This window comes from Trichomycterus rosablanca, chromosome 4, assembly GCF_030014385.1.
Source record: "Trichomycterus rosablanca isolate fTriRos1 chromosome 4, fTriRos1.hap1, whole genome shotgun sequence".
In the NCBI taxonomy this organism is placed as follows: domain Eukaryota; kingdom Metazoa; phylum Chordata; class Actinopteri; order Siluriformes; family Trichomycteridae; genus Trichomycterus; species Trichomycterus rosablanca.
The window spans coordinates 46,568,655-46,593,636 of record NC_085991.1 but is presented as its reverse complement, the minus strand read 5'-3'; the positions used below and the strand labels follow the sequence as shown (position 1 = coordinate 46,593,636).

At 38.4% G+C, this 24,982-nt stretch overlaps 1 protein-coding gene across 2 annotated transcripts; it reads left to right on the top strand.

Moving 5' to 3' along the window:
* Positions 1-668: 668 nt before the first annotated feature.
* On the top strand, positions 669-24,982 carry mylk4a (myosin light chain kinase family, member 4a). 2 transcript variants are annotated; one of them, XM_062993396.1, is made up of 15 exons: positions 669-1,255; positions 6,807-6,971; positions 9,183-9,279; positions 9,920-10,349; positions 12,312-12,547; positions 14,319-14,424; positions 17,056-17,149; positions 17,364-17,473; positions 17,595-17,736; positions 21,139-21,209; positions 21,311-21,439; positions 21,864-22,016; positions 23,048-23,126; positions 23,254-23,308; positions 24,207-24,982. In XM_062993396.1, exons 1-14 carry the CDS (start codon positions 746-748, stop codon positions 23,305-23,307), a joined length of 2,376 nt encoding a protein of 791 aa, XP_062849466.1. In that variant the 5' UTR covers positions 669-745; the 3' UTR covers position 23,308; positions 24,207-24,982. The 2 variants fall into 2 exon arrangements, with proteins under 2 accessions (XP_062849466.1, XP_062849467.1); XM_062993397.1 differs by lacking the exon at positions 6,807-6,971.

Here is a 24,982-nt window from a genome sequence, read left to right as displayed (position 1 = left end):
CAAAATCACTTCAAAAATGCTGCCTTAAAATACTGAATGCAAGCATGTGTGTGAGTTGTACAAAAAATTATTACAAAGAAATGTAAAAAAAAATGGTAAACAGTTCTCAGTATATTACTAAGAAAGAGCTGCCCCAACCATAGGCTTTTATTTTGCTCAGAGACAACCTATTGACGTAAAACCTAAAATGTCATCTCAAATGATACTTGTTCCGATATGTAAGTTGAGTTACCTTGAGCGCCAAAGTGGAAAAAGTCTTTCCATTTACTTGTATGTGTGAGTGCGTACGTATCAAAGCTCTTTGACAACTGGTATCTGCTCAAGTTCAGCATCTGAAGCATCTCAGATGTCACACAGCTCTTCCCGATCTGTCGCCCACCAAGGCCCCTGTTGACACAGGACCCCCACCCTTTTGTGGTTACATTTAGAGAGGTAGCTTCATTCTATTCTTGATGCTGTCCAGCTAAAGAGTTGCAGGAGTGCCAAATGGAGGTGTACAGAAGGACAGACACACTCGCGATTGTAGGACTTCAGACGTGTTGCTTTTGTTGTGCCTGAATGGAAAAGGTTTTACCTAATTAACCTTTTGAAGTATTGTTTTCTATCCATAATTTTGGGATAAATTATAATATATATACTATTTATTGTGAGACCGACCAGTGGAGAAAAGTAGTTATTTTTGTGGACGTAGTATTCCAGCTTTTTAAGTTCAGCTTCTTCCTGCTCTGCATCATTTTTCACCACCATGACTTCTCTGGAAACCGGCCCTGGATTCGACTTAATCCAGGGCAGGATTGAATCGCTGAGCAGCAAAATGGACACTCTCATCAGCATCCAGGAGAAAGTTCTGAGCCGTCTGGACAGCATGTCCGAAGAACTCGTGGGGATAGGACGAGACATGGAGACCCTCAAAGTGGACAAGGTGGACGTGCCTCCGTCGAGCGTACAGAAGGGACCAGCCCGAGGCATCGGAGGCGAGATGAAGGAAATGTGCCAGGAAATGAACAGCATCATGACGGTCGTCAACCAGCGTTCCGAGCAGCACACCCAAAAACTGGAAGGCATGGAGAGGCTGGTGATGAGCATCCAGCAGGTCGTCAGTTTCATCGGAGAAACTGTCAAGACTTCCAAGATCACAGAACTCATGTTTAAGGGGCCACGCAAGAGCAAGGTGGCTTTAGGCTCAGGGGTCAGGAGTCAGGATTTCAAACATATTGCTAAGAAACAGGCCTCAGGTGAGGCTGCTCCAGGAAAGGTAAGTCAGATCTGCTGAGTCAGTTAGTCTCTGCTAGGTGCTTCTTGTTGGGAGCCTTTACATCACTTCATTTAATTTACAGTCATTGGTATGAGCTTGCTGGAAATCATTGCTTGGTTTAGACTATCCAATGTAAAGACCTGAGGATTGTCTGGGTTGGAGTCTGTGGATTGTAACCAGTGCCATTATATTTGGTTTCTGCAATTATAAAGACACCAGTGTATCCATACCATTAGCAACTCTTCATTTATTAATACTTTACAAACAGCAATCCCGTCATCCTGATCAGTGGCAACTATTCTTGAAGTACTAACACTAGGCAGGACTCAATTCTGGTTTATTTACACTTAAGTGCAAGTTAAATAAGCCAGTCCATCTAATGACAAGTTAAAGACCACATGAATGCAGGATAAAACTAAACCTGCTGAAGGTTGCAGTTAAAGCTCTTCGTTTGTTTCGGTGTCATGGCCAGTGTTGGATGCCAGTTTTGAGGTCAGTTTGGATTCTAATGATACGTATGTAATGCAGTGGGAAGTTTCCATGCCCCATCCAAGGGATCACTTCTCGGAATCGTGTCCTCATGTGGCCCCTCCTGGTGGCAGGGGGATTTGGGGGTCATTCGATTTAATGTTCATGGGAATTTATAGTTTATGTTGGTCACCTCAGCTAAAAGCTAGTGCAAGATGTTCTAGCTTCAGGTTTAACAACAGTGTATTTTATTTAAATACAAGCCTGGGACAATTTTAATATTAACTTAGTCTAGTCTTAATTTTAATCACATGATTAATTGTTTTTTTGTTGCCATACAAAGTCATACATATTTCACAACATTTGAATGTCTGGTAAAATACCTTTGTACCTTTGGACACCAGGATTTAGGCATTTATCTCATTCTTCATGGCAGATTCTCTCAAAATTTGGCAACTTCAGGTCTCTTTACAGAGGTTCAATGGGGTTTAAGTCTGGGATTTGGCTGGGCTATTCAAGGACGTTAAGCATAGAATGATGGATGCCCATCTAACAGGTTCTCCTGTCTCTTCACAGGACTTTAGAAGCACTTGTACAGTGACCAGTATTACCTTTACCATTTTTTTACCTTCCTGACCAAGATCCTTTGTGCCCGGATTTCATTTGGCAAAACACCTAACCATAAAAAAGCTTGTTCTTACAAGCTTCTTCCATTTAAAAAATATGTGGTTCTGTGAGCCTTAAATATTGTTTTATTACTGGGTCCTGTGGGCATTTCCAAACTACGTCCAATTATTTTAAATGGCAAAAAGTGGACACCAATCAAGTTCTAGACACGTCAAGTTAATTAAAGGAAACGGTGAATGTGACCACAAGCTAGAGTGCCACAGTATTTAGCTAAATTTGATCTATAAACAGGTTTCTACTTAATCACGCTGGGTAAATTAATGCAGATGAATGTGTAAAAATAATGTGCCAATTATCTCCATACAAGATCAAAAAGTGTGTAAGTACTCAAGAGGTCTGAATACTTTTTGAATCCACTGTATATACAGTAGCAGTCAAAAGTTTGGACACACCTTCTCTTTAATGGTTTTTCTTGATTATTTTTATTTTCTACATTGTAGATTAATACTGAAGACATTCAAACTATGAAGGAACACATATGGAATTATGTAGTGAACAAAAAAGTGTTAAACAAACCAGAATATGTTTTATATTTTACCAACTCTACCTCTGCGCAACACAACTGATGGTCTCAAACACATTAAAAAAGCCAGAAATTCCAGAAATTAACTCTTGACAAACGTTAATTGAAAACCATTCCAGGTGGCTACCTCATGAAGCGGATTGAGAAAATGCCAAGAGTGTGCAAAGCTGTCACCAGAGCAAAAGATGGCTACGTTAAAGAATCTAAAATATAAAACATATTCTGGTTTGTTTAACACTTTTTTGTTTACTACATAATTCCATATGTGTTCCTTCATAGTTTGGATATTTTCAGTATTAATCTACAATGTACAAATAAAAAAAAAAAAATCAAGAAAAACCACAGGAATGAGAAGGTGTGTCCAAACTTTTGACTGGTACTGTATGTTAGTAATTAGTCTAATTAGTTATTTCTATCCTGAGTTGTATTTGTATAGTAATTTAGCTTAGTCTATTCTTAATATTTACCACATGATGTTTACGGTATCAATTCTTTCTCAACTTCTTTCACACCGTGTGTGCAAGCTCTGTTTCCCAAAGTAGCTAACTGCTGCTGGAATTAGCATTGCCAACCTGGTCAGCATGTGTCCCAGCTGTTCATTTATGATAAATAACCTAGATAAATGTGTTTAGCGGCTTTGTTTTAGTATAGAGGTGCTACTACTGTGGTGTGTCTTTCATTTAAAGCCACTTATCGGTAGCTTGTGCAGGCTAAAAGTGATTAGCTGACTACATAACAAAGAAAGGCAAAAATTTTAGATAGAGCTGTTTGACTTAAAAAGCTTAAAAAGTAACTTAAAAGAAGTAGCTTAAAGGCCGAAAGTATATGGACGCCTGCCCACAACACTGTAAGACATTCCATTCCAAAACCATGGGCATTAATTTGGAGCGCTGTCCCTGTTGCTATTCATTAAATTTGTACCTATTTGGTCAAAAAAAGCATGTAAGGTCAGGCAGCCATGTTGGTCAAGAAGGTCTGACTCAGAGTCATCATTCCAGTTCATCCCAAGGTGTTGAGTAAGGTCAGGGTTCTGTGCTGGCCACACAATACTTGTTAAACCACGTTTTATGGACCTGATGTTTATACACGGGAACACAGTTATGCTATAATGTAAAATGACCTTCCCTAAACTGTTGCTACAAAATTAAAAACAAGCATATTGTTGGTTTTATATGATGGATTTTGTACACTGGTTAGAAAGGGGTGTTACTCAGGGCACATTCACATGAGAAGTGTTTTGAGCTTTGGTCACCGTGAGCCTTGGTGCAAACTGCTACTTTGTTCAGCACTTGTTTGAGCGATGAAGTATAACGTCATCAAAGTACGCATATGAGACGAATCTGCATTTGTGTTTATCTGGATTTTCCTCACTGTTTCACTTTTAAACTTGTGTTACAACTTGAGGTTCTGAGAAATTGTGAGAATCAGCTTATCTGAGACCATTATCCCTTAGCTTAGCTTAACATGGTTTAATGTATTAAATGAATGACACAGGAGCACTAAACTTCTCTTCATTATTACTGCTCATAAGTTCTCTCCACTAATGAAATTCCTTGCTCGTTGTTTTAGTACAATGTTAAGTTTTGTCCACATTAAGCGTTGTTCGTATGGCCTAAGTCACTTTTACCAAGTCATATCAAACAGTTCGTCTTATTGGAGACGCTTTAATTGCTTTGATTCTCATGTGAATGTGCCCTAAAACACCTAAACTCAATAATTAAGAGGCGTGTCTACATTCTTTGTGCCATACAGTGTAAATGTGTATCTGTGATGTGACGAGGCATAACTTGGTTAAAGTAATCCAAGACATAAAATGACAACAGCGCATGTTAATAGCAATTTGATCATCTTTAAATCCAGACTGATAACATGTCTGTAAGCAACAGTGCTGCTCTTTTAGCACTTTCTCTCGGCTAGTGTTACTAAAACTAATGAATCCTCGACACCCTACTGAGATGAGAATGGTGAGAATAATTCAGAAGGTTATGAATGCATGTTGTCACCAGTGCTCACGTCAGAGACTTCTTCTCCGAGATAGCTAATGAGTAAGTGCCCAGCGCTACCCCTCCATTTACCAATCTGGCTCACACGCCACTGTGGAATGGCAGCAATGAACCCCTGAAGCCTGTGAATGTTGGTGCCAGGACATAGTTACAGCTCCGCATCGATGAGACAGCTTGATACAGGCAAGATATACAAAAGAATGTACAGTAAGGTCAAAATAAAAATTTAGCATAAGAATTAATGTGCTGAACTGATATGCCAGTTCCAGAGAAAAGCAAAAAAGTAAATTAACACTGAAGTGCATTAACGCTAATGAGGCGGAACAGGCACATCAGTCATCTGTGCCTCCGTGCCCCCTCTGCCGGCCAAAAATGGCAATGCAGAAGGATGCGACTCCTGATGTGGCTCACTGACGAATTCATTCAGCATGTTAAAACAACTTCAATCAAGACTCCCACTGTGATTAATGCTCAAATGAATTTAGGTGTTATTTCAATGTGTCTTTTAAGGTCAAGAAGATTTGCAATTCAGGGATTAGAATAGTTTCCTGTTCCAATACCAATGTCACTGGTATCACAGTGTTATAAGTATAAAGTATGTATTTATAAGCATAAACATAGATGTTTAAACACGCTTAGTTGCTATATTAAAAATGGGCATGTGTAAAATCTACATCACACGTGTCAAAAACCAAATCCGGCCCACCACGTCATTTTATGTTGCCCGCGAGAGCTTAAAAGACGTATGATTGTCTTAAAATACACTGTAAATACACTGTACATAAACTGCGTCTCTCACAATGCATGCCGATTTGTGACCCGCAAGGTACCGCATCCCGCCACTAGATGGCAGTGGTTCCACATCAGCGTTTAACTGAGGCGGTTTTCCAACAAGTGATGATGAGAAATATTTACAAATAATCCTAAAGTGTACAAGAAGAGAAAATTGAAGCAGAAGGAAGAGAATTTAATAAAAGATGGGAAAGTGAAAACAAGTTTGTGCTTCAAGAAGAGAAACCAGTACGTCTCTTGTGTTATGAGGCCGTGTCTGTGGTAAAGGAGTACAATATAGATGTAGATATATGTTAAAAATGTACAGTATAAATCTGGCATTTTAACACCAAACACAGAATTTAGCCTCCAAGAAAAACAACAAATTGTCCAAGACTTAAATGGTAGACTGCAATCACAGCAGGATTCAGTACAATCGGCCCTTTGAGGGCCACCATGATGCAGATGTGGCCCTCTGTGAAAATGAGTTTGACACCCCTGATCTACATCAATTAATGTTTAGTTATTAATGCTGCAGTTTTTATGTGAATTGCTTTTGATGTGAAGTGACTAAGTGTGTAGCACTGTCTCCTCACAGCAAGAAGGTCCGGGTCCTTTCTGTGTGGAGTTTGCATGTTCTCCCTGTGTCTGCGTGGGTTTCCTCCGGGTGCTCCGGTTTCCTCCCACAGTTCAAAAACATGCAGCCAGGCTAATTGGAGACACTTTCATCCTACCTATCCACTAGGGTGCATTGTAGTGCAGGTCCCAAGCCCGGATAAATAGGGAGGGTTGTGTCTGGAAGGGCATCCGGTGTAAAAACTGTGCCAAATCAATAATGCGGATCACTATTGAGTATCATTAAGATGGGCAATGTTTTATTCTGAACTATTGCACTAAACTACAGTTAATCTAAACCCCTTCTTTCTCCTATTAATGTTTGTTCCATTTTTGTCATACTAACATACAACTTTCATTCATCCATTTAAACCATTTTAACCATAACATTCATGTCCATGTTTATATTATTAAAGATTGCTAACATTCATCAGTCCCTGTTCTAACTGACTGACCCATTCCCTCCATGTTGTGTCTGTAACAGAAAACTGCCTCCACTAAATCCATCAAAAGGACAGAAGAGTTAAACCCGGCATGTGAAACATCCAGCAGCCTGAAGTCTCCTCATAAGCTAAAGCTTCATGGACCAAAGCATTTCCTTAAGAAACCCTTCAACTTTCTACATTCATCTGTGTCACTGACTTCAACAGTGTGTATCATTTTATACTGAACGGCTACTGCAAAGTAAAGCTGTTAGCATTGTGCTAACTGTGCTATGCTAACTGGCTAATGCTTGACTTTAGTGAATGTTTTCTGTTAACATAAATGCTTCCAAAAGTTTGGTGTAATGTACAGTTACAACAAAAATGTTAGTAAATATACTAACATTACTGGTTTTTAAGAACGCTGTACTAATACTGGATTTTGAAAACATTTCGTAGTTGCTGTAATTTGTGATTTAAACATCTATGCTGCAACTTTTCGACTGCTTTCCAGACATAGATCTGGTGACTAGGGAGGCAATTACATGTGCCTGAACTCATTGTGATGGTCATATAAACATTTTTGGGATGAGCTGTGCTTTGTGACATTGCACATGCCTTAATTTCCTTCAGGATTAATAAATTATCCATCCATCCATCCATCCATCCATCCATCCATCCATATTATTGTTTGAAAGTACCGTTATTGAATGGGAAGCTGTAGCAATGACATGGTGCACATGTTCAGCAACAACACTTACAGTGTATCACAAAAGTGAGTACACCCCTCGCATTTCTGCAAATATTTCATTATATCTTTTCATGGGACAACACTATAGACATGAAACTTGGATATAACTTAGAGTAGTCAGTGTACAGCTTGTATAGCAGTGTAGATTTACTGTCTTCTGAAAATAACTCAACACACAGCCATTAATGTCTAAATAGCTGGCAACATAAGTGAGTACACCCCACAGTGAACATGTCCAAATTGTGCCCAAATGTGTCGTTGTCCCTCCCTGGTGTCATGTGTCAAGGTCCCAGGTGTAAATGGGGAGCAGAGCTGTTAAATTTGGTGTTTTGGGTACAATTCTCTCATACTGGCCACTGGATATTCAACATGGCACCTCATGGCAAAGAACTCTCTGAGGATGTGAGAAATAGAATTGTTGCTCTCCACAAAGATGGCCTGGGCTATAAGAGGATTGCTAACACCCTGAAACTGAGCTACAGCATGGTGGCCAAGGTCATACAGCGGTTTTCCAGGACAGGTTCCACTCGGAACAGGCTTCGCCAGGGTCGACCAAAGAAGTTGAGTCCACGTGTTCGGCGTCATATCCAGAGGTTGGCTTTAAAAAATAGACACATGAGTGCTGCCAGCATTGCTGCAGAGGTTGAAGACGTGGGAGGTCAGCCTGTCAGTGCTCAGACCATACGCCGCACACTGCATCAACTTGGTCTGCATGGTCGTCATCCCAGAAGGAAGCTGACGCACAAGAAAGCCCGCAAACAGTTTGCTGAAGACAAGCAGTCCAAGAACATGGATTACTGGAATGCCCTGTGGTCTGACGAGACCAAGATAAACTTGTTTGGCTCAGATGGTGTCCAGCATGTGTGGCGGCGCCCTGGTGAGAAGTACCAAGACAACTGTATCTTGCCTACAGTCAAGCATGGTGGTGGTAGAATCATGGTCTTGGGCTGCATGAGTGTTGCTGGCACTGTGGAGCTGCAGTTCATTGAGGGAAACATGAATTCCAACATGTACTGTGACATTCTCAAACAGAGCATGATCCCCTCCCTTCGAAAACTGGGCCTCATGGCAGTTTTCCAACAGGATAACGACCCCAAACACAACCTCCAAGATGACAACTGCCTTGCTGAGGAAGCTGAAGGTAAAGGTGATGGACTAAACCCAATTGAGCACCTGTGGCGCATCCTCAAGTGGAAGGTGGAGGAGTTCAAGGTGTCTAACATCCACCAGCTCCGTGATGTCATCATGGAGGAGTGGAAGAGGATTCCAGTAGCAACCTGTGCAGCTCTGGTGAATTCCATGCCCAGGAGGGTTAAGGCAGTGCTGGATAATAATGGTGGTCACACAAAATATTGACACTTTGGGCACAATTTGGACATGTTCACTGTGGGGTGTACTCACTTATGTTGCCAGCCACTGTGAGGGGTGTACTCACTTTTGTGATACACTGTATATACTGTATATATATGACACCTGAATGTGACAAGGCAATGATCCAAAAATAAAGGAGAATAAATTGAAAAGAATAACTATGTTCAATTCCCTGCTAAAATAATTTTAGTTTGCTGCAGTGTGTACAATATGAGTAAAGAAGAACTGTAGAATTTGTTTTTACATTATTTATTACTCCCTTATGTAAAATTATATATTGTCTTCTTTCTATGTGTGCTTGTCCTCAATACTAAAGCATAAGGATCACAAGAGCAAAGATGGGAAGGAGAAATCTCACCTGAGCTTTAAAGGACCGAAGGCACAAAAGAAGAAGAAGCCCCCAGACACGACAGGTATAAATGCATAAAAATAAAAACAAACCCTATTTTTACTTCAGTAATCAATCCTGTCATTTATCAGACACTGTAATAATAGTTAGGAGGTGATAATTAAAGATTAAAGATATGAGAAACCAGTGTGTTATAGACATTTGTGTGGCACAGCCATGTATAGATCATCATCACTGGGATTGCTAGTTTTTCACCTTTGTACACAAAGTGGCTGGTACAGGCTTCCTGCATTCACTCTATGTACTGCTTATTGGCCCAAAAAAAACCCTCATTATTAATTTCAGAACAACAAACAAACTAGTCCAGTACCTTAACTGCTAACCTACAACTGCGTAGTGATACACTTCCAAATTCCCACAGAGACATTCCAAATTCTTGTAGAAAGCCTTCTCAGGAAAGTGGAAGTGGTTATAGCCACAAACAAGGGGTGGGGAGGGGGGCAACATTCTAATAATGTCCATGGTTTTAAAATGAGATGTCCAGCATACATACAGTGTAGATGCTGTATAGCCCCTCAGAATAGGGCAGCCAAAATCTTTATAATCCAGATGCTTTTTTATTCAAAGCAATAAAGGGTTAATTAAAATATTATGATAATGAAACACCTGTAAAATGTGGTAAATTTAATAGTATTTGTTCACAGATGCTGCCTCTCTGAAGAAGCAAGCTCTTCTCCTGGAGGAGGTTCAGAAACTGAACATAGAAAATGCTGAGCGCTCTCTATCCCCCATGCCGACAGAAGCTGAGCCTCCTCTCAGCCAAAACCTTCTTGATTTTATCCTGCAGCAAGAAGAAATTCCTGCTGTCAAACCAGAGGATGTCTCAGATGAGGCACAGGAGACCAGCATGGAATTGGAACAGGAGGAAGAGCAGAAGGAAAAGGAAATAACAGAGGAGACTCAGGATGAAGAGGAGAAGGCAGCTGAGGAAAAGGAGGAGGAAAAGGAGGAGGAAAAGGAGGAGGAAAAGGAGGAGGAAAAGGAGAGCACAGAGGAAGTTGAGGAGAAGAACAAGGAGGAAGCTGTAGTGGTGGTTGAAGATGTGAAGGCTGAGGATGTGGTCACAGTACAGAGGTATGTGATCTGAAATGTGTGTAAATGACATTTTGAACACCAGACTGGCCTGAATATACGCTGGAGCATCTGAAAATGTCCACAGTTGAACTGGCATCCTGTTTAGGGTGTGATCCCTCCATGCGTCCAGAGTTTATAGGGCACGGTTGTTCGGGTGGTGAAGCATTTTGAACTCGACTTTAAATCTCAGCTCTGCTATTGGGCGGCCAGATGCCTATATGTACAATGATTGGCTTGTCTGGGGAATGGAGGGCAACAGGATTCATCATAACTACAATGACGACCTCTTTTGGCTCATCAGTGCCATGTGATTCTCTGTCGTGCGAGTAAAAAGAAGCAATCGGTTCTGTTATCTGTAGCCCTCCTGGGTCAGAGGTGGAGGTCTGCAGAAGCAGAGGAAGCAAAATGTGATTGGGTAATTAGATATGACTAGATTTGAAAAAAAAAGGACTCATCCCAAATTTTACTAGGATAAATTGATCATACATCTGAAAATGTAACGTGATCATCTTATATTTGTGGACTGAAATTATACATTCAGTGGACATAGTCTGATCGTGCACAGACACCACGATGACTTAACTAGCGTGATTTACATATACCCAAAGCAACTTATAGCTAATACATGACATAATCGGAGCATAATTGGTGGGTTAATTGGTTTTTAATCAATAGTCCAGTAGTAATATTGGCAGCTGGAGCCCTCAACCTTTTAATCAGTAGTCCAGTTCCGTAACCACAGATGTAGGTAGTTTACAATCAGATTTGACTGTTCACATCTTTAAAACGTTGATGAATAAGGGACATCATGAATAAACACTTGGGAAGGAAGGGTAGCTCAGTAGTCGCTAGGCACCAATTAAAAAAGAGCATAGCAGCCACTCCATCACTGACGCAGCCCACAGCACGGACACCATAAAATGCAAAACCAATGAGCAATGAGCAGTGGATCTGATATCCTGTTTAGGGTGTGATCCCACCACGCACCCAGAGTTTCTAGAACTTGAACATTTTATGACTGAATAAGTGAATGGATGAGTTTGTGACTTCTCGGCTGGACTATTGCAACTCTCTGCTCTTTGGGCTTCCCTCCAAGTCACTTCGCCCTCTACAAATAATTCAAAACTCTGCTGCTCGGATTCTAACTCATACAAAGAAATCCGATTACATCTCCCCTGTCCTTGAGCATCTTTATTGGCTGCTCATTAACGTATTCAGTATAACATTTTTTTTCACACATTTAAGGCACTTCATGGTTTAGGTCTTGTTTAGGTCCTTCTCAAGAGCTACACTCCATCCTAGAATTTAAGGTCGTCAGATGCTGGTCTCCTGGTTGTTCCCAGGTTCAGGCTGAGTACTATGGGCGGTCGATCTTTTAGTGTTGCTGCCCCTTCACTCTGGAAATCTCTTCCTTCCTTTCTAAGTTCCACTTCCTCTCTCTCTCTGAATTTAAAGCTCTCCTAAAGACTCACCTTTTTTTCTCAGCACTTTCTCACTTCATTTTCTGCTATTTCTGTGTGATTGTTACTTTTTGTATGTAAAGTGACCTTGGGTTTTGTGAAAGGCGCTATTTACGTGTAACTTTATTATTATTATTATTATTATTATTATTACAAACTTACCCATTCACTAACCAGTCACACCTAGGTGCAATTTAAATGAACCAGTTAACCTTCTCCATGGCATATACATGTCAAGGTCTTTATGGACAGTGACTGAAGCTGAGAATTAAATCAAATGAAACATGAATAGAGTGATGCACACAATCCACAAGCCATGAAATGTTTTATCAAGACAACAACAGTAAAAGCAAGACCGGTTAAAAAAAATGGTACTTAACCCTCAGTTCTTTCGACTATGTCCTGTATTTGCCGCAATATCATGTTAGCTTGTTGTTTGTTATCCATCAACATTTTAGCTTAAAGCATTTGTTGACATAACATTTATTCATTTTTTTTTTAGCTCTGAACCAGAACCAGAGGACAGAGTGTCCACTATTACAGAACAACCTGAAACAGAAAGTCTTGAAGTGGAAGAGAAAAACTCTGTGGAAGAGGAGAATGAAAACCAAGCCAAGGTGCCGGAGGAGCAGTATGGCATTTTCAAAGCGGATGGAGTCGAACTTCTCTTGAATTTTAGCAAAAAGAAAGTAAAGGAGGAGAAAAAAGATGAAGATGAGTGTGAACAGTTCTTTATCGGTAAGTGCTACAGCTAGCTTTGTTTTAGAAAAGAATGGACAAATAAAATATCATTTATTTATTCAAATAAGATGAATATTCCCAATGTGAAAATATATTTGCTCCTTTGGTTTTATTTGGTACTAAAATGTAGCTAATTGAATATAGTCAGGCTTTAATTTCAGCCAGACTCATAATTTATATCACTGGAAAGTCTCTACAGGAATACTTTGTTATGCGTTTCAAATATGTAATGTGGCTCAGCTGCTGAATGAGTTAGACCTTGAGCCACATTGCAAATCCTGTTGTTCTGCATTGCCTATTTTTTTTGGCCTGCAAAGGGGGCATGGAGGCACATATGATTGATGTGTCTGTACCTTATTAGCGTTAATTTGCTTCAGGTAGTATGTTGGTTTTGGTTTCACAGATTTGGCAGTTTCTCAGTCTGGTAAAGCTGTTATCTCTGGAATCATGATTATGTCGGACTAATGCTTTATTTATCTTTACTGACAATACAACACAATGTAAACACGACACAAACCTGCTGTATGTCCATAAAATAAAAAAACACCTCCTTGTCTTTACACTCACTGTCCATTTTATCAGCTCCACTTACCATATAGAAGCACTTTGTAGTTCTACTATTACTGACTGTAGTCCATCTGTTTCTCTACATATTTTTTAGCCTGCTTTCACCCTGTTCTTTAATGGTCAGGACCCCCACAGGACCACCACAGAGCAGGTATTATTTAGGTGGTGGATCATTCTCAGCACACTGACATGGTGGTGGTGTGTTATTGTGCTGGTATGAGTGGATCAGACACAGCAGCGCTGCTGGAGTTTTTATATACTGTGTCCACTCACTGTCCACTCTATTAGACACTCCTACCTAGTTGGTCCACCTTGTAGAAGTAAAGTCAGAGTTGATTGCTCATTTATTGCTGCTGTTTGTGTTGGTCATCTTCTAAACCTTCATCAGTGGTCACAGGACGCTGCCCACGGCGTGCTGTTGGCTGGATGTTTTTGGTTGGTGGACTGTTCTCAGTCCAGCAGTGACAGTGAGGTGTTTAAAAACTCCATCTGCGCTGCTGTGTCTGATCCACTCAGACCAGCACAACACACACTAACACACCACCACCATGTCAGTGTCACTGCAGTGCTGAGAATGATCCACCACCTAAATAATACCTGCTCTGTGGTGGTCCTGTGGGGGTCCTGACCATTGAAGAACAGCATGAAAGGGGGCTAACAAAGTATGTAGAGAAACAGATGGACTACAGTCAGTAATTGTAGAGCTACAGAGTGCTTCTATATGGTACGTGGAGCTGATAAAATGAACTGTGAGGTGGTTTTAATGTTACAGCTGAAGTTTAGAAAGCAAATGAACGCTCAGAGATTTACGTGACGTTTACATGATGACGCTGCTTCAGCCATACCGAATGAAGGGATTCAATCAACTGAAGTTCCCTTAGCCGACATCACATGATTAGTGTGTAGGGAAGACAAGGGCACTGTGTAGGGACCCTGTGGAATGGAATCCAGCTATTTACAAAATGTGTTTTTAATGACCTTGAATTATTTGGCATGACATGAATGCATTAATAGGAGGGGACAAATACTTTTTCACATGCCTGTATAAGAAATCAGTCAGTCTAAATTAGTTAGAACAGATGATTGCATAAAAAATTTAATGTATTGAGTGTTGAGAGTAAGAATTGTAACCTGATATAGTATTTCTGCCATACTGTTAACCGTTTGCTTTAATATTTAATGTATCAATGTATTTTTGCAGACTGCACTCCTCCACCAGCGGCTCCCTTCAGCCACCGCGTGGTCTCCGCCAAGCCCAACCAGATCAGCAACTTCTACACCATCAACCACCAGGAGATGATCGGCGGGTGCGTTCGCTAACCGTCCCTTTTTGTAATTGCAGCTTTGAAACTGAAAACCTGAGGGAGTAAAAAACAGAGAACAGAATGTATGAAATGGTGTGAAGAGACGGCGTGAGGAGGGTGGAAAGCAGACCGTACAGTCCTTTAATCCTCATGGGGAGGGTTTGCGTAATCCTCCACTGCTCAGATCTGCTCCCCTCCTTGCTCTCCCCCCCCGGCTCCTCCCCTGGATTCATAGCTCTAGAGTCAGGGGCAGATATATTTACCCCAGGCTATTCTGGGTATGTGAAACTGTACCCTTGTGCCAGATAGAAGCTGAACGCTAAGTGTTAATCCAGCACTTCAAACAGATGCCTGGACTCGTTCCTAACCAAGTAGCTTAAAAACACTGAGACAAAATAGCAAACAGATCAATAATGAATTGTTTTTTTTTTTCCTTTATGGTACTTTTAGTTTATTAATTCACTTCAGATTCAAAATGCCTTATATGTATTCATTAATAAGCAAAACAAAATATATGTGTATGAAAAAAAATACAGGACCAAATTTTCAGTCACTGTATTACCATGTATACTGTAACAACCCACCTGCCATACCAATGCCAGCAGGGGGGAGGCGGTCAGGCACTATGTAAAAGTCCTCTGTCTCTGACAGAGTCCTCTGTCTGTCTTTTCCATCTACTTGTCTTGCTAGTGTTTTACTGTATTACCATGTATACTGTAACAACCCACCTGCCATACCAAAGCTGGCCAGGGGGTCAGGCACTAAATAAAAGTATAATTCTGGAGAGATAACACTTGATAAACGTACCCGGGACTTAGCTCTCGGCTGAGTCCTCTGTCTGTCTTCTCCATTTACTTGTCTTGCTAGTGTTTTACTGCTCTGGTTTGCAAGATCCCAGGTAATAAACAGTGGTGGCATTGTTTTGCAGTAGGTGCCATGGGTACCCTTCTGTTTCGAGCTTTGTTCACGGGTGTCATGGCTACTTTCAGTGTTCTTTTACTGCTCCTGGTTTGCTGGGTTTGCCTGTCTGGTTCTTTGGTGAGTGTTCGGGTTGTAACTCGCTGGTGGACTGAGTAGCTGGTGGAGTTTCACCCAAGCACTTTTTTGTTTCTTCTTTTAAATTTGTCTTTTTATTTCCTCTGGTGATGGCATTTATTATTATTATTATTTATTATTTATTATTATTATTATTATTATTATTATTATTATTACCATTATTACCATTATTATTATTATTATTATTACTATTATTATTATTATTATTATTATTGTTATTATTATTATTTTATTATTATTATTATTATTACTATTATTATTATTATTATTATTATTATTATTATTATTACTACTATTATTATTACTATTATTGTTCTTAGTAGTAGTATTTTTATTATTATTATTATTATTATTATTATTATTATTATTATTATTATTAATGAGGTGCTTGGGTGGTGCAGCAGTCTATTAATGCTAGCTCACCACTGCTGTGATCTGGGTTAGAATCTCAGCAGGAGCTACTGGCCAGCCAGACATGAGTGGTTATGTCTGAGGGAAGAATTATTTGAAGCTTCATGATGGATTGACACCCTGTGTGGGGTGTATTCTTGTGTAAGTGTTTTTGGGAAAACCAGAAACACCACGAACCTGACCAGGATAAAGCAGTGGTAAAAATAACAATAAATTATTATTTTTCTATTACTTGAGTGGAACAGAGTAATCTGTTAAGTAGTCTGTTAAGAGTAGTCTGTTAAGCTAGCTCACCATTACTAACCCATCCCAGACATTTCCAATAATGTCTATGTAGACGCCCGGCTGGCTGACAGCACCGCTGACATTCAGACCCCACCCAAGCACCAATGTACGATTGATATATTATTGTTAAGCTAGCTCACCACCGCTAGTCCATTGCTTTTCTACCATTCTAATGTTACACTGCCTGGCCAAAAAAAAGGTCACCACCTGGATTTAACTAAGCAAATAGGTAAGAGCCTCCCATTGGATAATTACTGCATGGGTGTTTATGTTTCAGCTGGCAACAAGTTATTTAACCCTAACTGATGCAGTGAGTAGCTTCTCATTTGTTAAACAACCATGTGGAAAGACACATCCTGTGGTCGTGGAAAAGATGTTCATCTGTTTCAGAAGGGTCAAATTATTGGCATGCATCAAGCAGAGAAAACATCTAAGGAGAAGCTGAAACTACTAAAATCGGGTTAAGAACTGTCCAGCGCATTATTAAAAAAGTGGAAGGACAGTGGGGGGGGAAACATCATCTTCGAGGAAGGAATGTGGTCGAAAAAAAATCTTGAATGATCGTGGTCGGCGATCACTTAAACGTTTGGTGAAATCAAATGGTAGAAAAACTCCAGTAGAACTCAGGGATGTTTAATAGTGAAAGTAAGAGCATTTCCACACGCACAATGTGAAGGGAACTCAAGGGATTGGGATTAAACAGCTGTGTAGCCTTGTCAGTGAGGCTAACCGGCATATACACTTTTTTGGCCAGGCAGTGTATATATATATATATTTACTTATATATATATATATACGTATATCCCGCTTTTGGAATTGACTTTTTATTGAGTTGTTTTTCTTTAATAACATTTGTCTGAATTTTTTGTGTGTATTCTGCAGAGGTCGGTTTGGTCAGGTGCACAAGTGCATTGAAAATTCCTCTGGACTCACTCTAGCAGCCAAGATCATCAAAGCACGGAGTCTGAAGGAAAAGGTATCGTTTAAACATCTCCTAACTCTGGCTCCTAGACTGGTAGAAGTTATTTTCCATGTAAAAACTGTGTACCTACAAATGCTTTGATTAAATTAGTGTAGTTATCAGTAAAAGCGTTATTCAGCTTTGTACAACCCATAAACTGTATTTACTTGCTTTATTTCCACGGTTCAGCTTTGAGTAACACAGTAACACTGTGCCTTTATTTTGGCAGGAGGTGGTAAAAAATGAGATTTTGGTCATGAACCAGTTGGACCATGCCAACCTGATCCAGCTGTATGCCGCCTACGAATCCAGGAACGACATCATCCTTGTTCTTGAATAGTATGTATCACCTAAAGATTATTAGTATCACAGTAGAACTATTTTTATATGTGGGTAAGAACAAGGTGTAAAAGTGCAACAGTCTTGCTCTCTATAATAAAGCTCTTGTGTTTGTTAACAGTGTAAATGGTGGAGAGCTCTTCGACAGAATCATTGATGAGAACTATAAGCTAACAGAGCTGGACACTGTCATGTTTGTCCGACAGATATGTGAGGGTCTGCGCCACATGCACAAAATGTACATCCTCCATCTCGACCTGAAGGTAACCCACCCCGCTGAGAGCTTCACTGCATTATCAGTACTGATCAGTTTTAATAAGTTCATTAAAATCAAATTTTCAGATTGTTTTTAGCTGCACGCTGCAAGTGATTCTCTTTAAGAAAAAAAAAAGAAAAAAAAAAAATATATATATACTGTATATATATACTATATACTGTATATACAGTATATATATACTATATATATATTTTTGGTTTTCCTCATGGGTTTCCTCCAGGTGCAATTATTTTAATGGTTTCCTCCCCAAAGTCCAATGTCAAGCAGTCGGGCCAACTGAAGCTTCAAAAATTGCCCTAGGTGTGTGTGTGTGTGTGTGTGTGTGATTCGCCACCTGTCCAAGGTGTTTTGTACCTTTAGACCACAAAAGAAAGCAATCACATCGTACTTATACAATAAAAATTATTTTATAAAAAACAATAAATAATATTCTATCTATCTATCTATCTATCTATCTATCTATCTATCTATCTATCTATCTATCTATCTATCTATCTATCTATCTAATATAGATCTATCTATCTATCTATCTATCTATCTATCTATCTATCTATCTATCTATCTATCTATCTATCTATCTAATATAGATCTATCTATCTATCTATCTATCTATCTATCTATCTATCTATCTATCTATCTATCTATCTATCTATCTATCTATCTAATATAGATCTATCTATCTATCTATCTATCTATCTATCTATCTATCTATCTATCTGTCTGTCTGTCTGTCTGTCTGTCTGTCTGTCTGTCTGTCTGTCTATCTATCTATCTATCTATCTATCTATCTATCTATCTATCTATCTATCTATCTATCTATCTAATATAGATCTATCTATCTATCTATCTATCTATCTATCTATCTATCTATCTATCTATCTATCTATCTATCTATCTAATATAGATCTATCTATCTATCTATCTATCTATCTATCTATCTATCTATCTATCTATCTATCTATCTATCTAATATAGATCTATCTATCTATCTGTCTGTCTGTCTGTCTGTCTGTCTGTCTGTCTGTCTGTCTGTCTGTCTGTCTGTCTGTCTGTCTGTCTGTCTATCTATCTATCTATCTATCTATCTATCTATCTATCTATCTATCTATCTATCTAATATAGATCTATCTATCTATCTATCTATCTATCTATCTATCTATCTATCTATCTATCTATCTATCTATCTAATATAGATCTATCTATCTATCTATCTATCTATCTATCTATCTATCTATCTATCTATCTATCTATCTATCTATCTATCTATCTATCTATCTAATATAGATCTATCTATCTATCTATCTATCTATCTATCTATCTATCTATCTATCTATCTATCTATCTAATATAGATCTATCTATCTATCTATCTATCTATCTATCTATCTATCTATCTATCTATCTATCTATCTATCTATCTATCTAATATAGATCTATCTATCTATCTATCTATCTATCTATCTATCTATCTATCTATCTATCTATCTATCTATCTAATATAGATCTATCTATCTATCTATCTATCTATCTATCTATCTATCTATCTATCTATCTATCTAATATAGATCTATCTATCTATCTATCTATCTATCTATCTATCTATCTATCTATCTATCTATCTATCTATCTATCTATCTATCTATCTATCTATCTAATATAGATCTATCTATCTATCTATCTATCTATCTATCTATCTATCTATCTATCTATCTATCTATCTGTCTGTCTATCTATCTATCTATCTATCTATCTATCTATCTATCTATCTATCTATCTATCTATCTATCTATCTATCTATCTATCTATCTATCTATCTATCTATCTAATATAGATCTATCTATCTATCTATCTATCTATCTATCTATCTATCTATCTATCTATCTAATATAGATCTATCTATCTATCTATCTATCTATCTATCTATCTATCTATCTATCTATCTATCTATCTATCTATCTATCTAATATAGATCTATCTATCTATCTATCTATCTATCTATCTATCTATCTATCTATCTATCTATCTATCTATCTAATATAGATCTATCTATCTATCTATCTATCTATCTATCTATCTATCTATCTATCTATCTATCTATCTATCTATCTATCTATCTATCTATCTATCTCCCGACTAGGCATAACATTATGACCACTGACAGACTGACAGAAGTGAATAACACTGATTATCTCTTCATCACTGCACCTGTTAGTTGGTGGGTTGATGTTAGAAGCAGGAAAAATGGGCGAGTGTGAGGATTTGAGCGAGTTTGACAAGGACCAAATTGTGATGGCTAGATGACTGGGTCAGAGCATCTCCAATACTGCAGCTCTTGTGGGGTGTTCCCGGTCTGCAGTGGTCAGTATCTATCAAAAGTGGTCCAAGGAAGGAACAGTGGTAAACCGGCGACAGGGTCATGGGCGCCCAAGGCTCATTGATGCCCGTGTGATCCAATCCTACAGACGAGCTTCTGTAGCTCAAATTGCTGAAGAAGTTAATGCTGGTTCTGATAGAAAACTGTCAGTGCATCACACAGTGCATCGCAGTTGCAGGGCTGTTTTGGCAGCAAAAAAAGGGGACCAACACAATATTAGGAAGGTGGTCATAATGTTAGACCTGATCGGTGTATATATACGTATTATACAGTGCAGCGTTGTATTTTGCTAGCAGGTTTGAATCTTAGCGTTGCTGTCAGCCAGCCGGGCGTCTACACAGACATGATTGCCTATGTCTGGGGAAGGGGGGTGGGGCGATATAGCCAAAGCCCTGTAATGGATTAGCTTCCTGTCCAGGGCATTCTTGCCATGCGCCTAGAGTTTCCCTTTTACACTGGACCCGCATGACCCTACCAAAATGTTAAAAATTATATCTGAATTGTAGCCGTTAAATAGTAGATTGTTTTATAATTTGGGGAATTAAAGCACATGCTCTGGACGTCTACATGCTTCTTAAAGTTCTGGGTTTGGGTGAGAAAATGTGTAGCATTTTAATTGTAGCATTACGCTCTGGGGACCATTAACATGGTTCTGAAGGTTCTAAGTCTAGCATACTTTTTATTATTTAATGTGGGTTTAATATTTAAACTTTGGCTGCCTTAATTTTTCTCTAGGTGTGGATGTGTGAGTGTATGTTACCCTGTCCAGGGTGTATTCCTGCCTTTTTCCACATATTTAAGGGTGGTGCCAGGCACTCATGACCCTTAGCAGTATAAAATCTTAAGCCTAACTACTGAAATTGATTGATTTTATTTATGGTATAACTTATAAACAGTAGAATGATTATTAAATAGACAACAGTATCACTACAGCTAATGGTAGTGAAAGTCCACTTTATCACACTAACACTGCAAGGTACTTAAAGTGCTTTTGTGTTTCTTAATGTCTCTCTAGCCTGAGAATATACTGTGTGTTAGTCGAGTGACCAATAAAATAAAGATTATCGACTTTGGACTTGCGAGAAAGTAAGTTTTTCACCATGCTCGTACGATAATGGACAGATGATTTATTGTATATATTGTATATTGTATATAAAAGTGTAATCTTATTTTCTTCTGTTCCACAGATACAAACCCAAAGAGAAGTTACGCGTGAATTTTGGCACACCAGAGTTTCTCGCCCCGGAGGTGATTAACTATGACTTTGTGTCATTTAACACAGACATGTGGAGCCTCGGCGTGATCACCTACATGCTGTAAGAGTCTGTTACATTTCTACACACTTCTACCAGATTTGTACTCACACTTTATTGATCATCACTATAAAGCAAGGTTTTGATGATTTGGAAATAAAATGGGACGTAAACCGAGGATGCGTTACTTTGCTGCTTCTGGCCCTGGATGCTTTAACTGCGTAAAGAACATCCTGAAATCTGAAGTCTACCAAAGAATTGGGAAGCACAATGTAGAGTCATTTTTTTTTGCTATGACTGGCTAACACTTAATGGAAGACACATATCTCTGAATCCCTATAGATTTCACTTTTAATTAAACAAAACCCAAACAAGCTTTCTGAATAATTTACAGTGACAACAACAACAACAATAATAATGATATAAAAACAAAACCTAAAATGTTCTCTTTTTTTAACATCATTGTTGTTTTTTTTGTTTAAACCAGCCTCAGTGGTTTGTCTCCGTTTCTTGGTGATGACGATAATGAGACACTTAACAACATTCTGGTATGTCAGTGGAACTTTGAGGAAAGTGAGTTCCTGGGCATTTCAGAGGAGGCCAAAGACTTCATCTCCAAACTGCTCATCTATAATAAAAGGTTTGTTCATCCATCCATCCATCCATTAAATTATTCATCCATCCATCCATCCATTTTTCATTTATTCATCCATCCATCCATTAAATTATTCATCCATCCATCCATCCATCCATCCATCCATCCATTAAATTATTCATCCATCCATCCATTTTTAATTTATTCATCCATCTATCCATTAAATTATTCATCCATCCATCCATCCATTTTTCATTTATTCATCCATCCATTAAATTATTCATCCATCCATCCATCCATCCATCCATTAAATTATTCATCCATCCATCCATTTTTAATTTATATATTCATCTATCCATTAAATTATTCATTCATCCATTCATTTTTAATTTATTCATCCATCTGTCCATTAAATTACTCATCCATCCATCCATTCATCCATTAAATTACTCATCCATCCATCCATTCATCCATTAAATTATTCATCCATCCATCCATCCATTTTTCATTTATTCATCCATCCATCCATCCATTAAATTATTCATCCATCCTTTAATCTGTCCATCCATCTGATTTTCATTTATTCATCCATCCATCCATCCATCCATCCGATTTTCATGTATTCATCCATCCATCCATTCATTTATTCATCCATCCATTTATTCATCCATCCATCCATTTTTTATTTATTCATCCATCCATCCTTTAATCCACCCACCCATCCATCCATCCATTTTTCGTCCATTCATCCATCCATTCATCCATCACTTTAATCAATTTATTTAATTATTTATTTATTGGTTTGTCCATATGTGTATCAAATTAATCAATTTATTTATTCCATCCATTCATTCATCCATGTATCACATTAATCCATATATTATATTTATTTATTTGCACATTTATCCATCCATCCATCCATCCATCCATCCATCCAAAACTTACCTGAAGAAGCCATAATCCTTCTTGAATCAATCCACCCATTATTACTCTCCTTATGATGTTTGTGTGTGTGTGTGTGTGTGTGTGTGTGTTTGTGTGTGTGTGTGTGTGTGTGTGTGTGTGTGTGTGTGTAGTTGGAGGGTAGGTGCAGCTGAAGCTCTGAAGCATCCTTGGCTCTCAGACCCAGCAGTTCACCATCGCCTGCATATAAAGGTACAGCCTGATCTTAAACTTTACACTCTGTTATAAAAATGATGTTATGTGGTAAAATATGGTAACACATTTTCTTTGATTTAACTGAAATGAAATTAAAATGCCCATCTTTTTGTTGGGATTGCAGAGGAACATGTGCAGATCACGTAGAAATTCATGCCTCCCTCCACCAGAGAGCTAATGTAAGTCGATCACCTGCCACTAAAACTACATGTTCTGTGTATTACCATGCAATCAGACTGACTGGAAAACATTCATTTTATAGTAGCTGTTATTCAATAACATATCAAGTAGTTTATGTTTTTTTTTTTATACTTGACTTAGCTTTATAGCTATTATTGCAATTTGGGAATTGATTTTTTTTTTCTGAACTTTATGCAATTAAATAAAATAAAATTAAATAAAATCACTGGGGTGTCTGTTTAACAAATAGCAGAATTCTTTTTTTAACAGACCAAAACCAGCCTATGTATGTGTGCAATAAATGTATTATTTGAAATAGTGTACCAAACTTTTTATATTTATTGATTCAGAACTAGTAGATGTTTAGCTTATATCATAGCTTTTATTTAAGCCACATTGTGAGATTAACTGGTTTGTGTTAAAATTAGGTGAGGCTGGTTTGGATTTTGTTGCAGGTAGTTTATTAACAAGTTTAAGCAAATGTATCAAAATCACAATCCAAGGGCTGTCATAAAAAAACATGCAAAATAGATCCAGCTATCGACAAACAACAGTACAATGTGTAGGCTAATGTTGTGAACTAAAAACAGGTGCAAGCCAAGTCAAAACACTATGGCAATCAAACTGTAAAATGCTTGGTGACCAGAAAATACTTCGCCATGAGCTAATGAAATGGAGAGACAAATCAAATGGTTATGAAAATTAATGAACAAAAAAATAGGTGTAACACAATGAATGTAAACAACTCTAGTATTCAGGTGCCGGAAAACGGGTGTGTCTTTGAAGCGGATCTTGTATGTCTGCTGTGGATTTTGGGAGCTGTAGTCGGGGTTAACCGTTGCATGATTTGTCTGATGTAAGGACGAGAACTGACAGTTTTTTTCTTCTTTTTTGCAGATCCTGCTATATACATGCTGGTTTTGTTTCTACCAGCTGAGGCTGACTGGACCAAGCCTGCTGTGCCTTTAATTACTGGACATTACTTGTAAAACTACCTTCCTGTTAGCTTATGCTGTTTGGAAATAGAGTCGCACAAGTTTGCACCATTCTGGTAACTGCAGTCATATGAGTGGCTTGATTAAGTCAATTATGGGCTCCAGTGCAGAAAAAAACCCAAACTATACATACAACACATATAAATAATATATTTTCATTTAATATAATATAAATAATGGACAGTTCTAATAAAATACACCAATAAAGGCTGGTCAAGCTATTCGGTTTAATTTATTACAGTCCAGTTTCTCTGAATCACTGGCAGCATATGATGGACAGGATGCCAATCCATGCCAGGGCATCAACCACACCCCCAGACACAGCCAATCATGTCTTTTTGTAGATGCCGACTGGCTGATAGCACCACTAAGGATCTGAACCAGGATTTTAGTGGCGGTGTGCTTGCTTATTAGAACACTGCACCACTCGAGCACCTTCTGACCATGACATGTTCATTTTAATTAGATTTATAGTACAAATTCACTCATAAGTTACTCTTTCATATACATGTACTTGAAATATGAGTAGAACTGTGACTGAAATTACCAGAAAGCTTTAGGATCTGTAACACTTCTACTGTAGGATCATCACTGTGCAATACGACAGGATGTTTGTTTGTTTGTGTTAAAGTGCTTCAGTCTGTTAGGGAATTTTATGTGCATAGCTGTGCATGTTAC